This window comes from Bos javanicus, chromosome 17 (assembly GCF_032452875.1).
Source record: "Bos javanicus breed banteng chromosome 17, ARS-OSU_banteng_1.0, whole genome shotgun sequence".
NCBI lineage: Eukaryota > Metazoa > Chordata > Mammalia > Artiodactyla > Bovidae > Bos > Bos javanicus.
Window position 1 is genome coordinate 29,397,280 of NC_083884.1, and position 13,601 is coordinate 29,410,880.

The 13,601-nt window shown below is 36.5% G+C and overlaps 1 protein-coding gene across 2 annotated transcripts in view; it reads left to right on the plus strand.

The window, feature by feature from the left end:
• Positions 1–13,601, plus strand: part of SCLT1 (sodium channel and clathrin linker 1) — a 225,907-nt gene that overhangs the window by 96,424 nt on the left and 115,882 nt on the right. For both annotated transcript variants that reach the window (XM_061384197.1, XM_061384198.1), the window contains exon 9: positions 1,479–1,549. In XM_061384197.1, coding sequence (XP_061240181.1) covers positions 1,479–1,549 — 71 coding nt within the window. The remainder of the gene's footprint in view (positions 1–1,478; positions 1,550–13,601) is intronic.

A 13,601-nucleotide genomic window follows, 5' to 3' on the forward strand; every position in this document is an offset into this window, starting at 1 on the left:
AACATAGAACAAAATCATTTCATTTTCAAATCAGCCTTTCAGTTATATAATCATGTGTCTTGCATAGCTTATGCCCTATGTCACATCCACTTTTCTGTCTTAACTTTTTAATTTACCTACCTCTCATTATTCTATCCTTTCTCTGTGTGCCTTGATGGTCTCTTAAATTATAGCCTGTGATTTAAATATTAAACTCTGTACTGGAGTTGTCTACTTCCCAAGGTAAAGATACAGTCCTCAGGCTCTCTTTCATGTCTTAATTAGGAATTCATTCATTCCTCAAAGGTGCAAGTTCTTTGAATGTACTGAATCATGTGCAGGATGTTGGCAGTTCTGAGTGGAACTGGTCTTCAAAAATAGGCTCATGTTGTAGCAAGGAATATTAAACTTTAAATACAGTACTTAAATGTGCTGCAGTGTGCATTATGAAAGTATATATAAAGTTTTATCAAAATGCAAAAAGGAAACAGTTTTGTCTTAAGAGTGAGTGGACCACATGGGGTATGCAGTGCTGAATGCTGGCAGAATGAGGACATCCCAAGTAGAGGGATATTACAAAAGTGTATTTAAAATATGAAGTTCATGAAATTGGGTAGAGTATGGAAAAAGCTCAGTGAAAACTGCTTCAGGGACTTTAGTTGGAGAGAGGTGTGAATGATCTGTTAAAATGGGAAGAGACTATCGGTTAGAAGGTAATAATAATTTATATGATGTTGCCTTTAAGGCATATAGCAAATGGTAATGATAAGGAATTTGTATCATCATGGTAAAACCAGCACTTATGGAAGATAATTCCCTTGGAAAAAGAGTTTTTGTACACTTGGAAAGCTGTTTCATATCTTACTTTAGCATTAGCAGACCTTGAGGAAAGCGTCCCAAAGTATATAATTTATTTGGGCAGTAATACCAGGAAAAACCAGTAGGGGAGAGGAGAAATAAGACTAGGAAGGGAGAACAAGGCAGCCAGTAAAGGATTTTTATCAGTTAAGCAAATTAACCCTGTGGGTAACTGAAACTTAATCCCGCAATGAACTCTGGAAGCCAGTTTATAAACAGGCTTAGAGTTATTCTACCATAGAGCAAGGGAATTTGGGATTTTTACCTACCAGTTTCCTTCATTCATTGTTTTTGGGCTCTTAGAGAACAGGCTGGGGACATGAATTCTACACCACCTGTAGCCGTCTACATAGAAAAAGACTACACAGAAAGACTTTGCTCTTTAGGTGAGCAAAGGAGGCTTAGAAGGCCAGAAAAAATCAGAAGATGCAGAAATGTAAATACAAGTGGTGTGAAACAAAGCAGGTGTCTGCTGAAATAGGGAAGGCAAGGAAAGAGGGCTAGGGCTATATTTTATCATTAAAAAAATCTAATCATCATCAGGAGTTCATTTTTTTCACTTACATACCCTGTAGTTAGTCTGACATAGAGTTTTAAATGTTCTAACACTAAATGTTTCTATTTTTTTTTTCTTGTGGCAGACTAATCAACATTTTCTGACAACAGTAACTGAACAAAGTGCGGAAATCGAGCAACTCCGAAAACAACTTAGGTATTCTCAAAAATAATTTTTGTTATAATAATTACTTTTCTTCATTGGAAGTGATGATGTCATAGTTCTTTCTGTGAGTGGTTTTTTTCCCCTCCCTTTTAAACTTCTGTCAGTTACTTCTCCCATGCCTGGCCTTTTGAGTCTGAAGAGACTGAAATCAAGACTGTCAGTCAGGAGGCAATGATAATACATATATGTGAAAGGATGTCCCATGATGGCAAATCCAGTGTCTATAGAAAAAAATCAGTCCTCTTAAAAATTTGTTTCTACACATATTTTTCTTTGAATTCCCTCATAAGCAGACCCAAAGAGTTTCAAAGCATGTACGTTATTTAGAGGTAATACCAGTGAACAGCAGTAGCGAAGTAGGGAAGTGAGACCGGGGAGAGGAGGAGAAGGCAGATAGTAAAGGGTTTTTAAAAATCACTCAGCTTAATACCGTACATATATTATGACCCAGTGGTTCAATAGTCGTTGCATTAATAGACTTCAGAGGATAAACTCCAAATGACCAAAAGTAAACCTTTTTTCACTTCTCATTCCCCTTAGTCATAATACTTAAAATTCAGAAGTATAGTCATATAAGGTTCTGTACTATGATGCTGTCATATAGAAATATCTTTAAATTGTATATTTATATTTTACAAAAAATACATTGTTACTCTTTGTTAAATGAACCTTGCTATTTATTTTGTTTTTCCTACCATCATGTATTTTGCCCTGCAAATACATTAATTGGGTTTTTTAAAGACCTACTTTACAAAGTTTTATATACCATTCTTTATATTTTTATTTTATTAACTTCATGAACTTTTAAAATTTAATTTAGTAAATTTACTTTCTTTCTCCCTAGACAGTTTTACTTCTAGGCTTTTATTTAATTCTTAATTCTTTCAGTGTTAATGATTTTGCAATTTAAAATAGTAATGATTTTTTTAATTGCAAGATCATCTTCCTCTTTTTTTTGCAAAATGAAAGTTTTTTAAATTATAAAAGTAATGTAAGTCCATTATAAAAGCACTTTGGATAGTATGAAGACATCACATTGCAATAAAATTCTGACAGGAAGTTAATACAGACTCCATAGGTTAAGAGCACAGTCCCCAGTGTGACTGCACTCAACTCAGACACGAACCACAAGTTGAGGGGTCCCCAGGCCACTCAGACCTCTCTGATCATTGAATGCAAATATGTTGGTATTCCCCCTAAACCTCCAGGGTTGATAGTTCTCAAAAATGGCTCAGAGAACTTAGGAAAGCACCATACTGGTGATTAAAATTTTATTACAAAGGACGTAAATCACAACCAGCCAAAAGAAGAAACTTTTCGGTGAGATCTAGAAAGATCCCAAAAGCAGAGCTTCGTGTCCTTTCCCAATAGAATCAGTGTGTTTCGCCCTCCTGGGACATCAGTGTGTTTACCAACCAGGAGTCTCACCTGAGCCTCAGTGTCCTAAGTTTTTACTGAGGTTTTATTATGTGCATATGCTTTATATTGGGCTTTCCTGATGGCTCAGCAGGTGAAGAATCTGCCTGCAATCCAGGAGACACAGTTTGATCCCTGGGTCAGGAAGATCCCCTGGAGGAGGGCATGGCAACCCACTCCAGCATTCTTTCCTGGAGAATCACGTGGACACAGGAGCCTGATGGGCTACAGTGTGAAGGGTCACAAAGAATTGGACAGAACTGAGTGGCTAAGCATGCTTTATATTAAATGTAGACAAGTTTACATTACAATTAAGTGAAATTTATGATGACTGCATCAAAGAGCAAAATCCTATGTGAATCAGTTTCTGAATTTTAAGTGTTATGACTAATTGAATGAATCATTGATCACTTGATTGAACTTAATCTCCAGATCTCCTTCCCTCCCTGAGGGTCAGGAGGTCGGGCCTATATCACATGGCTCAGAGATCCAACTCTGTAGTTACATGGTTGGTCTTTCTAGTAGACCTCCTCCCATACTAAAACTCTGTAGGGGCCTACCATGATCAGTTCATTAGCATAAACTCAGGGGTAGTCTCAAGTAAAGACATTGCCTTTACTTGGGAAGTTAAGGATTTATATGCCCCATCCTAGAAGCTTAGACAAAGACCAGACAAAGTTATTATGCAACTCAAGTGGAAAATAAAAATCTCATAATTCCATTATTTAGAGGTAACTATTATTATGCGAAGAGTTGACTCATTGGAAAAGACTGTGATGCTGGGAGGGATTGGGGGCAGGAGGAGAAGGGGACGACAAAGGATGAGATGGCTGGATGGCATCACTGACTCGATGGACGTGAGTCTGAGTGAACTCCAGGAGTTGGTGATGGACAGGGAGGGCTGGCGTGCTGAGATTCATGGGGTCGCAAAAAGTCAGACACGACTGAGCGACTGATCTGATCTGATCTGATTATTAACTTCTTATGTGTATAACTTAGGTTTGTATATTTAAACATTTTTGTAAAAAAAAGGGGAGTGGTCAGATCAGATCAGATCAGTTGCTCATTCGTGTCCGACTCTTTGCGACCCCATGAATCGCAGCACGCCAGGCCTCCCTGTCCATCACCAACTCCCGGAGTTCACTCAGACTCACGTCCATCGAGTCAGTGATGCCATCCAGCCATCTCATCCTCTGTCGTCCCCTTCTCCTCCTGGCCCCAATCCCTTCCAGCATCACAGTCTTTTCCAATGAGTCAACTCTTCGCATGACGTGGCCAAAGTACTGGAGTTTCAGCTTTAGCATCATTCCTTCCAAAGAAATCCCAGGGCTGATCTCCTTCAGAATGGACTGGTTGATCTCCTTGCAGTCCAAGGGACTCTCAAGAGTCTTCTCCAACACCACAGTTCAAAAGCATCAATTCTTCCGCACTCAGCCTTCTTCAAGTCCAACTCTCACATCCATACATGACCACAGGAAAAACCACAGCCTTGACTAGACGAACCTTTGTTGGCAAAGTAATGTCTCTGCTTTTCAATATGCCATCTAGGTTGGTCATAACTTTCCTTCCAGGGAGTAAGCGTCTTTTAATTTCATGGCTGCACTCACCATCTGCAGTGATTTGGGAGCCCAGAAAAATAAAGTCTGACACTGTTTCCACTGTTTCCTCATCTATTTCCCATAAAGTGATGGGACCAGATGCCATGATCTTCGTTTTCTGCATGTTGAGCTTTAAGCCAACTTTTTCACTCTCCACTTTCACTTTCATCAAGAGGCTTTTTAGTTCCTCTTCACTTTCTGCCATAAGGGTGGTGTTATCTGCATATCTGAAGTTATTGATATTTCCCCCTGCAATCTTGATTCCAGCTTGTGTTTCCTGTAGCCCAGCATTTCTCATGATGTACTCTGCATATAAGTTAAATAAGCAGGGTGACAATATACAGCCTCGACGTACTCCTTTTCCCATTTGGAACCAGTCTGTTGTTTCATGTCCAGTTCTAACTATTGCTTCCTGACCTGCATACAAATTTCTCAAGAGGCAGATCAAGTGGTCTGGTATTCCTATCTCTTTCAGAATTTTCCACAGTTGATTGTGATCCACACAGTCAAAGGCTTTGGCATAGTCAAGAAAGCAGAAATAGATGTTTTTCTGGAACTCTCTTGCTTTTTCCATGATCCAGCGGATGTTGGCAATTTGATCTCTGGTTCCTCTGCCTTTTCTCAAACCAGCTTGAACATCAGGAAGTTCACGGTTCACCTATTGCTGAAGCCTGGCTTGGAGAATTTTGAGCATTACTCTACTAGCGTGTGAGATGAGTGCAATTGTGCGGTAGTTTGAGCATTCTTTGGCATTGCCTTTCTTTGGGATTGGAATGAAAACTGACCTTTTCCAGTCCTGTGGCCACTGCTGAGTTTTCTAAATTTGCTGGCACAATTGAGTGCAGCACTTTCACAGCATCATCTTTCAGAATTTGGAATAGCTCAACTGGAATTCTATCACCTCCACTAGCTTTGTTCGTAGTGATGCTTTCTAAGGCCCACTTGACTTCACATTCCAGGGAGTGGTAAACACACTAATAGCCTATTTTTTTTAACTTATAGATAATATGAATATCATATCAATATTATCAACCATAACATTGTATAGTATACTACTATGGATGTGCTATATTTATTAAATTCTTAAATTCACTTTCTACTTTTACTCCTTTTTCATATTTAATAGAATATTTAGTAGCCTTTTTATAGGCTACCTATCCATCAGACATTACACTTAGAGCAGTTTTAGAACAGTAAATACATATAGTTAGTGTTAGATATTGTTATTATTTATAGTGATTAAATAAAATTTTAATACTGCTAAAGAAATTAAGGTGAATCTTATCTAATTTAGGATGTTTAGAAGAAAGGCCAATTTGATTGAATCTTTTGTTATATACATTTTTAAAAACGTGTTTTTAAAATTGTTTTATCATAAAAACACTAGATACTAAAGCATAAACTGCCAGAAACACAGGATGTGGTAGAGCAAATCCATAATGCTAGTAAAGAGTTAACACTGATACGATCTTTATGTGTTAAATATAAGTTAAATCTGATAAAAATGTAACTCATATAAAAGATGTGACTTATGTGATTAACAACTTGATCTAACACACGTCTGTAAAACAGTGAATCCATTCTTTGAATAAATATTTACAAGCATCAGCTGTGTACCAGCCTCTGCACATGGGCTACATCAATGTACAATACAGTAAAGACCTCTGTCTTTCTGGAACTGACATCTAACAGGAGAAGCAGACAATAAACACAATATCTTAGTATGTTAAGAGGCAATAAGTGCTAGAGAAGAACAAAGCAAAACAAAAAATCTCCCTTTAATAAATTTTGCTGGGGAACTACTTCTTAATCAAAATTTAAGCACAAGCCAAAAAGGTAAAAATTGATTTGTTTGAGTATGTTAAAATGTAAAACTTGCATTATAAAAATTAATATAAGTCAAATGAAGACTTTGCAAAGCGTGCAGCTGACACTGCATTAGTGTTGAGCACACATTGCCTAAGCATCAATAAAAATAAATAAAAATCCATACACTATTGGGCAAGGGATATGAACAAACATTTCAAAAAATATAGCAATCAGGAAAATGCAAATTAATACTGTGGAATATAACAACAAGGTAAAAGACAATTACAGTATGATGCAATTCATATACACTTCCAATGTTTTAAACAACAGTGCAGATTATGGACATGTGTGTTTTAGTTATATATGACATATTCATATATATAAAATAATTTTAAAGTATGTGTGTAATATATATACACGTGTGTGTGTGTATACACACACGCATATATTGTGCATGTGTGCATGCATGTACTATTAAAGAATAAATTAAAAACATGTCCAGAAATAGTATAGGGAAAAGGATAGTAAAATATGGTAATGGCATCCTGTGGAATACTGTTCATCATTTAGAAACATGTATTTACATGTAAAGATGTAGTAACAGAATCATAGGGTAGAGCTAGAAAACAAGGTTATGTTGAGAAAGTAAAAATATGGATCTATGGCACAAAAATACATACATGCATATAATAATATATATTTTACCAGTATATGTATATATCCAGGGATGTATCTGGAGAAGGCAATGGCACCCCACTCCAGTACTCTTGCCTGAAAAATCCCATGGTTGGAGGAGCCTGGTAGGCTGCAGTCCATGGGGTCACTAGAGTCGGACATGACTGAGCGACTTCACTTTCACTTTTCACTTTGCTGCATTGGAGAAGGAAATGGCAATCCACTCTAGTGTTCTTGCCTGGAGAATCCCAGGGACGGGGAAGCCTTGTGGGCTGCCGTCTATGGGGTTGCACAGAGTTGGACACGACTGAAGTGACTTAGTAGCAGCAGCAGCAGGGATGTATCATATTTTAATGTGAACCTACAAAATGTAGGGGAATGAGATAGATTGGAAATGAACAGGAAAATAAAAATAAGAGCAGATTTTTCACAGCTAATAGTCATGGGCAGATCATGGAGTCACAGAAAGAATAGTGTGATTAACTCAACTCTGCATTCAAGGTTCAGAGAAGAGTGGAAGAAAAAAAGAATAAAAGAATATGAGGTTTATGATATCAGTAGGATAAATCAGGGTGTGGAAATTATGGAAGGAAAATGAATAAGGAAATTGGTTCATAAAGACCTACTATAATATGATTGTTGTTATGTTAGTCGCTCAGTTGTGTCTCAGTCTTTGCGACCCCATGGACTGCAACCTGCCAGACTCCACTGTCCATGGAATTCTCCAGGCAAGCATACTGGAGTGGGTAGCCATTCCTTTCTCCAAGGGATCTTCCCCACCCCAGGATTGAACCCGGGTTTCCTGCATTGCAGGCAGATTCTTTACCATCTGAGCCACCATATTGGGAAACCCAATATGATGATAATGCAAGACAGTTTCTGAGACTGTTGTTCAGTTTGATTTCTTCTATAAATTCAGGAAGTTGAGCTAAATGATTATTAAGATACCTCTAGCCATAAAATTTCATGATTCTTCTAATGCCTTTTAGCCCAATATCACCAAGTTCTGCCCATTTTCTCTATATAGAGTTTTTAGTTTAATTCTCTATATAGAGTCTTTAAAAAAAGACTGGGCTTTTGATTCTGGGCTAAAGGACATTGGAAGAATCAAGAAATTTTATGACTAAAGGTATCTTAATAATCATTTAGCTCAACTTCCTGAATTTATAGAAGAAACCAAACTGAACCAAAGTCTCAGAAATTGTCTTCCGGGGTTGCACAACAAATTCATAGAGGAGCTAAATTAGAACTTGTATTTTGTAATTGCTACTCTAGTGAGTTTCTAAACCTGACTCAAACAGTATTCACAACAGTAAGGAAGTCAAGAATGAAAGTTGATCATTAAAGAATGATGAGTGGATATATTGTTTTTTGACAACTATGTTATTTGGTTTTTGGGCATCTGAGTCTGAAGATTATAAATTGAGATTACAGATTAACAAAGCTAGTTTTGGTTTTCTAAAGCCTAAAACATCTTAAGTGTTTAACTGTCCATGAGCAACTTTGCCATAATATTTACTGACAATATTACATAGCTTAACACTAAGCAATTCAGAGTTGTATACATAAAACTATGCTTGCTTTTCCTGCCACAGGCTTGAAAGAACAGAAGGATAAGCAGATGCTTCTTTTAGGGAAAAGGATGTTGCTTTCAAGTTTGACAGATTCTGAATGATGGGCATATTGATATTACCAAAATTTAGGTTTTGAGATGCCCTGTATGTGTGTATCTGTGCCAAAAATAACTACATTAAAAGCTATTTAAACACTAGCTTTGTGTAAGTGTATACTTACACTGAAAATTTACTAGTTTCAATTTGTTGTTTGATGTTAATGATACAAAAAAAAATGAGAATCATGTGAACTTATAATTAAATCTTTTATCATTTTTCTTTTCAAGAGTTTCTAGTGATACCCATCATAGCAGACAAAACTTGTCAGCCTAGTTTCAAAGAACGTTCATTCACCTGGTCTTTCCCAACCCTCCAGTTAGATACGATAGTCATTTTGCTGTTTCTCATGAAGAACTTTCCGTTCCTTCCTTTTTGCATTTGATCTTTATTCTGTTTTGTAGAAAATTTGTAATTCTCTAAATCTGGTTTAAGCTTGCCTTCTCCAGGAATACTTCTCTCATTCATTCCAGCAGATATTTTTACTGTTCTTTTCTTGTGGATATACTGAGCATTTATTCCTTTTAACTGAGATTTTATGCTATTTTTTTCTGTAGGTGATTTTTTTGTCATATATATTTGTTTATAATGTATATTCAGCTGAGTCATGAAAATAATTACTTTTCAGGCCATGCGTGCTCAGATTTTATATCTGCCTTGTGAAGTCTTTGAAGGAAAGGACTTCATTTGTGTGTCTTTTGGGAACAACAGTATTATCTTTGTAAAAGTATGTAGTGTAAAGATTGACTCAAAAGCATTTGTGTAAGGGTTCATAGTATCTTTTCATTAGAGAGGCATTATCAGAGTATTTATTAAAAAAAAACTTTAGCCATTAAGGAATGATCTCATTAGCAGGCATAGATAACTGTTTTTGTATACAGAATTTGTAACTTAGCAGTCTATTTTTATTTATTGAGGACTTACATACTACATGTGTGCTCTCAATGTAGAAACAGTGTTTATTAAGTTTATGTATGATGTGAAAGCCTCTAAATTGTTGAAATTTGACCTATTTCATCTTATGTACACTTTTGTGGCTTCCATAATCTCTAAAGATAAGAGCTTATTAAATTTTTGTAGCTCAAACGTCTCGTGGTTATCTCTACCAAGATAAGTCAGAGGTAATAAGCTTAGCATGTTATTAATATCTCTTGAATCTTCTCTTTGTATTTATAAATGGCACCGTTCAGTTTCTGCTTCACAAAATTAGGAGGCATCCTAAATTCTTTTCTGTCCCAACTCTACCTTCTGAGTGTCTCTCAGATCCTTCACTTCTGCATCATTACGTTGTTATTGCCTTTGCTCAGTCCATCATCTCATCTGAGCTTCTGCAGTAACCTCCAGATTGGCTTACCTCTTCTCCATCTTCCTTTTTCATACTGTCATCAAAATGATCTTTCAGAAATAAAATCTGATCATGTCAGTCTCCTTCAATGACTTCAAAATGCCTATGGGATATGATCGAAATTATTTAACATGACATGAAGTCTTCTGTGACCTGACCCCTGGCTACTTAACTCTATACCTTGTCGCTCTTCATCTCAGTTTCCTGAACTATTCCCAGTTACCCAAACAGGCTGTGCTATTTCGTAAATCCCTCCCTGTGCTCAAATTGTTCAGGGTGCCTAAAATGCCTTTTCCTGATAAATGTCTTCTCAGCTTTCAAGGTTCAGAAGTGTCATATCTTCTAGAAATCACTTTCTGCATCTTATGGTTTCTTCCTCCCCAGGTACAACCAAATGTGCCTTCCTGTGTGCCTCAGCCATAAGCTGCACATTTATCTGTCACAGTATATTTAACACTTTAATGTACTTAATTCTTTACATGTTAATCGCTTTGCTAGTTTTTAAGCTCCTTAAAAGTATGGATCTTTATGTAGCCCTTTTTACCTTACCATCATCTAAGACAGTGCTAGACATCGGGCAAGATGCTCAAAAGGAAAAAAAAAAAACTTTTTGAGTCGTTAAGTCAGTTAATTCATTAAATTGCTTTCATCAGAGGGGCAAAGCTAAACTCCTTTATGTGGATTTTCTATTTGTGTATTTTGCCGCCAATCTTTGGTGGCACAACTGTTTTCTTAGACTGTCATTATTTAGAAAATGACATTTATATTCCTCAGCCATGCAGTAACATGTGTCCACTTAGTAGTCCTGTATGAAGAAATCTCGTGCCGTCGTGTTTTGTGATGCCCAGTTGTGAATCATAATTTTGTCCACTGTATTCTGCCGTATCCTGTCACTTAGTGGATTACTGCAGTGCCTGTGTTTAAATAACCGTTATTTAACTTAATAATGCCCCAAAGCACAAGAATAGTGATGTTGGCAATTCAGATATGCCAAAGAGAAGCCTTAAAGTGCTTCCTTTAATGAAATGGGGAAAATTCTCTGTTTAATAAAGAAAAAAAGCTTCTGCTGAGGTTGCTAAGACCAATGGTAAAAACAAATCTGCCTGAAATTGTGAAGAAGGAAAAAGAAATTCATGCTGATTTTGCTGTTGCACCAAACTGCAAAAGTTACAGCCACAATTTGTGATAAGTGTTTAGTTAAGATGAAAAAGACATTAAATTTGTACAATAAGAGAAAGACCACATTCACAAAACTTCTATTATTGTTAAAATTGTTTTTATTAATTTTTGCCATTAATTTCTCATTGTGCCCAATTTAAGCTTTGATTTATGTGTTGTATAGAGAAAAACATGGTATACTTCGGTTTCAGTAGGATCCACGGTTTTAGGCATCCACTGGAAGTCTTGGGACATATCTCCTGCAGATAAGGGGGGACTGCTGTCTGTATATGTACCTCTGCCAGGTAATAGTTTTATTTTAGCTGAGATAACAGATTTTTCTCAGATGTCTTATGTCCCAATTTGAATAATATTGTGTCTTTTATTATAAAGATGCTATGTAAATCTGGAATTCATCGATCACTAGTTTTGATTCATAGTGACTCTTGGAAACTATCCTTTGTGAGAAATGGCCCTGAGCAGATGTGCTTAGTCATAAGAATTGCCAGACAGTTTCTTACGCGTTGGCAGCTAGTTTTTCTGAGAGTAGAAAACTTAAGAAATAGGGTTTTGCTGTCAGTTTCCTATCTCTTCACCCTATTTTGCTTTAATGTTATTTATGGGGTTACCGCTTATTCAAAAATGTTTGTATCTTTATTATTTAAACTTTCGGGCATAAAGAAGAATATGAGACTTTACTCCTAGAACATACTAGTCAACAGCAGAAAGAAATTCATAACTTCATGTTTGGAACTTTTTCCTCTTACAATAGGTGATTACTAGTTTATTTCAAAATGTATTTTTTATTGATAATTTTATTTCGCAGACACTCCACATTTGTATACCTGACCCAGAAGTACACTTCTGTGTGATGTGAAGTATAAAGAGCATAGACTTTGAAGTCAGACAGCTTTAGATTAGTATTCTTATTTTAAATTTCCTCTTGATTTGGCCACGTTGCTTAACTGAATGAACTTTAGTTTTTGGGTTTTTTTTTAATGTCTATTGAAGTACAGTTGATTTGCAATGTTGTGTTAGTTTCAGGTATAGAGCCAAGTGACTTCAGTTATACATGTACATATATCCTCTCTTTTTTAAATATTCTTTTCCCATATTAGAGTACTGAGTAGAGTTCCCTGTGCTATACACTAGTTTCTTATTATTTATTTTATATGTAATAGTGTGTACATGTCAATTCCAGTCTTCTAATTTCTTAATCTCTGCAATAGAAAAAACTTCTCTCCATTGCTCTGGAAATCAGCCTTTCCTTTGTTGTTGTTGCTGTTAATTTCTAGGAACTAGATAATGCGTTCCTTTCTTTTCCCCTCCTTTCTATTGTTATATCCCCGTGTCTTGCCAGCTGTACAACCCTAAACTTGTTTCTTCTTGTATGTTGTTCCATCAGTTATATTCACTCTTTTTACAAATCTTAGTCTCCTATAGTTTCTTCTAAGACCTCAGGTGTGTATACATACCTCCCCTGATGATTCCTCAGATAACTGTATTTTCTGCTTCCCATTCTTTGAAATTGCTTGGAGGAAAAACCTGTATTTGCTGTAGTTGTTCCTTAGAATTTCTTTCAATTTGGATTTGGTCCCCTATCTCTATTCTCCTCCTCAGTTGGGGAGGAGATACCTTTTTTGCCTTAAAACAAAATCCTTCTTTCTCCTTGGTTATTGATTCTTTTCAACTGATGATTTTTATGTCCTTGAAAATTTTTCTACTAGGTCTTTTTTGTTTGTGTCCTGATTTCTTCTGTGACTTTTGTCACTGTTTCCTTTTTTTTTTTTTGCTTTTCCCATTTCCATCCTACCTGCTAAAAGTAGAAATGTCTTAAATTTCTGGCCATGTTACATAGTTTCCCTGCCCCACCCTCTCCTTGGATGATCGCCTTTACCCTACCCAACTTAAACTTTCATCTCAATGACAGTGTTTCCCACATGTGTACTCTGGTCTTGATCACTTTGTTGAGCTCTATACTTAATACTAGGGCAGTGGTTTTTAAACTATTTTTAGTTAAAAAATCTTGAACACAAAACCCTAATATATTGATAAATGTAGAATTGCTGTGATTGATGTGAGGAGGGCAATCTTCCCCATCTTAGTAACTGGTACTATCTTCAGACCAGTGAATCTTGCTTGGTTCTGCTCTTTTGCTTTACCCTCATACCCAAGTCATGTTTGCACTGATCCAGGTGATGATGAGTCCAGTCATCACCACTGTCATTGCTACCCCAAGCCATCACTCTCTCTCTCTTGTCTTTGCCTCCTCTCTGTTTTCCCTGCTTTCTCTCTTACCCCACTGTTATTTATTCTCCACACACCGACCCAAAAAATCTCAGAGCATAAAGCAAATCACATCACTCACTTGC